At 29.8% G+C, this 3,462-nt stretch overlaps 1 protein-coding gene across 1 annotated transcript; it reads left to right on the top strand.

Annotated features, from left to right (window-relative positions):
* Window positions 1–2,626: 2,626 nt before the first annotated feature.
* LOAG_13742 (hypothetical protein) lies at window positions 2,627–2,896 on the top strand (the record flags this gene model as incomplete). The annotated part of the gene is made up of 1 exon (XM_003149247.2): window positions 2,627–2,896. The coding sequence occupies one exon, from the start codon at window positions 2,627–2,629 to the stop codon at window positions 2,894–2,896; it is 270 nt and encodes an 89-aa protein (XP_003149295.2).
* Window positions 2,897–3,462: the final 566 nt, after the last annotated feature.

Raw genomic sequence — 3,462 nt, 5'->3', positions numbered from 1 at the left:
ATTATCAACATTTTCATGATAATACTGTAAATCAAACTCGAAATTTCATAATAACGAATCATAAATGATAAGTGAATGTGTTAATAAATGTACTAATTTGCATGTATCATGTTTGAATTATGGATTAAGAAAGATTAAAGATCATCTATTCCTTTCTGATTACAGTATCATCATCATTGCATAGAATTATACATGTGCTCATTGTCCAGCAATGTACCAACCCTAAGAGCTCTATACAAATGTCAGTTAACAAAGAATGTACTCTATCAGCATAAGCCAATAAATGTCGTTAATCTTTGTCATCGTGAAATCTCTGTCTTTGAATAATTTACCGGGGTAGATAGCAGGAGGACATTCTTCTTTTCCTATATTCTCCAGATTGGTGTCTTCGAAATTTATCTTATTTGGAATTAGCTTTGCGTGTTAATTTGTTTCTTTTTCCATTTCATAAATCGTAAACACAAAATCCATTTAATGTATGATTGATTCAGTCGCCTTAATTGTTTATATATAAAATTTATTGAGCAATCAATCGATCATTTATCATTTATATCATTTGTATTATCATTTAACATTTACAGCGAAACATTTACTAATACTTTTGCTTATTTTTATTTATTAATTCGAAGTAACAATTCACACGATAATTAACCTCATAATTAGACTCTCCAATAACCTTCTTTTTTATTCGGTTATCACGTTTACCTTTATGAAATAAATACCTATTGATTATTGATGATTTATAAGAATTTATCATATTACGTCAAGTATAGTATTCGGTGAAATTATCAACAAATAATGCTAATATTTCCGATATTAGCATCATTTGTAAATGATTCCTTTCGTAGAGCATTATTTGTAGATGGTTCAGTTTAAAAGATTTTTGTAACAAAATGGAAAAAAACACTCTGATGGAGGCTTATAAGTTGATAGTAATATATGATCGATTGAATCACTTAAATTGTCCTTATATAAAATTTATTGAATATCGTTTATATTATTATTTAACAATTACAACGATTAGTTAAATTAATCGTCAAATTATCGAACTAATTGATAAGTGACAAACGAACAAAAAAGAAATCTTCAGTTTAAATTATATGCAAACTATTGAAAACTAACAAAATAAAAGGAAAATGTAAGCATAAAGCAATGGATATTTTTTCTGCATACGTCACAATTAAATATTGAAAAGAAAAAGAAAAAGAAAATTTAAAAAAAATTTTCGCAATAGTATAAAAAGAATTGTTGATTTGAATACACTATAATGGTTAAAAAATTTTTAATAGTTCAATTATTTACCGGAATTGCTCTAATTAGCATGTATTATAGGTGTGCATATGAATTGTTTGATCGGAAATGAAAATGTATACCAAATATAGTAATGTTAATTTCCGGAAAAAAATGACAAGTTATTCCAAAAAAAGTAAAACTACTGCTTGGCGCTATAATTTTTTAGTTTATGTGAAATATCAAGAATTCCACTATGCTTCAATATTGATTGAAGTATTATTATTAAATGGTGCTGATATTGATTAAATAATTAATTAGGAACTAATTGTGAAAAAGGATGAAAAAGCTAAATCAGATTTTTTTTTGCCGAAGAGTTTGCTTATGCCGCACAACTAGTTAACGAATCTTACCTAATAGTAGCATTTATATATATGTAAAATTGGCCATCAAATAATACATATAATATAGGCATCAAATAACATACAATCGGATGGCAAGTAATAAACATAATATGGAGTGCCGCCAAATTTTTCCGCAGTTTTTACCACGAACTATGTGTTATACCATTTTGATAGTGAGTAAAACCACCATTGTATGCTTAAATTACTTTGTATAATGAATGTAATTTTGACCAATGCATATGTCTATAGTTTAACTTTCTTAATAAATATATTGTTTATTCGACTTTAATGATAAATTCAAATTTACGCATGTTATATTTTATCAATTGACAAGTTTTTATTTTGGTATGCTTTGTTTATTCATAAATTACGCTTCCTAATTAAGACGAATTTCAATTAGTTTCTGATTAAAGTGGAAAATTCTTGCATTTTTGGAGTATATTGCGCAGTGTAACACAGGGTTGCAAATTTCTCGTTATTTTCACCTCAAACTTGGGTAATTAAACCATTCGATAAAAAAACATTATTCATATCGCATAATCATTAAGAATTACAAAACACAAATTAACGCGTAAAGCAAACTCCAAAATGTCTTTATGAGATAAATTTCAAAGACACCAATTTTTGGAAAATAAAAGATTGATATCCTGCTGTATATATTTGCTTATATAAAAAGGTTTTATTTACAGCATTTAGAAAATTTAGAACCGATTGAACCTAAAGTTGAATTGAGGACCTTTACAATATGCCAACGTTGGGAAATCCTTCTATATAAAATTCTTCGATAATTCTTACAAGACAAAAAAGAAAGTTAATATTTATGGCCAAATTTTTTTTTTTCTCTATAAGATTTATAAACAGAAAGAAGGGAAGGGAGGAAGAGAGGGAAAAGATAAATAGGATGGATAAATAGTTTTAATATATTGCAAGCAGATAGTTTTCATTGGTGGCAATATATTTCGAAGTCATCGAGGAAGTTGGCATCATCGGGGATGCTAACAATACTATCGTCGATGTTAACATTAAAAGATGTTACCATCGGCGTTACCGGTGTTAAGCTTTCCGATGTTAATATTTTCGATGTTAACAACGTTATCGGGGATGTTAAGACCGTCGAAGATACTACCATCGGACTTGTAGAGGATGCTTATCATTTGAGTGATCTTATTGATCTGCTGAACTTTGACCGGCAATGTGATGGTTTCGTGTGTTTGCCAAAGCAGATCTCAACTGCCCATTTCCTTCTGTTGGACCTAGAATGAACATTTCTTAGACATCACTTCATTGTGCCGAAGGAAGTGTCTCCATGGTTACAGCTATTTCGTAACACATTCTCACGTGCATTCATTTGAGGTAGATAAATAAGTGCTGAAAGTGCCAAAGTATGCTCGAATTTCAAATCTCCCTCTGCTTGGCCTACAATGAACATTTTTCAAATGCTTTTTCACATCCCCGAAGGAAACATATTTTTACGTGCATTCATTTGAGGTAGATAAATAAATGCTAAAAACCCTACTGAATTTGCAAAACTGAGCTCTGTGGGAATATATATTTCTCTTTTCTCAGTGATTGCTTAAAACTGAGGAAGTTTTTACTGTGTTGTGAAAAATTTTTTATCGAGTCGTTTAGATTTAGAAGGTTTAGCCTTGAGTTAGGATCAAACAGAAATTTAATTAAAGGGTTACCTTGTGAGGACGTCGAATATACGTTGTGAGGACACAGAGTAAAAATTACTGCCTTATTGATATAATACAGAGCTGATCAGTGGGATTAGTGAAGAGTAACCAGTAGGAAATCGTTCGACCGTGAGTCAACGCAACCATAAGTA

The sequence above is a fragment of the Loa loa genome (genome assembly GCF_000183805.2).
Source record: "Loa loa unplaced genomic scaffold supercont3.350, whole genome shotgun sequence".
In the NCBI taxonomy this organism is placed as follows: Eukaryota; Metazoa; Nematoda; class Chromadorea; order Rhabditida; family Onchocercidae; genus Loa; species Loa loa.
Note: the sequence above shows the minus strand (reverse complement) of the source record. Positions and strands in the feature narration are given on the sequence as shown.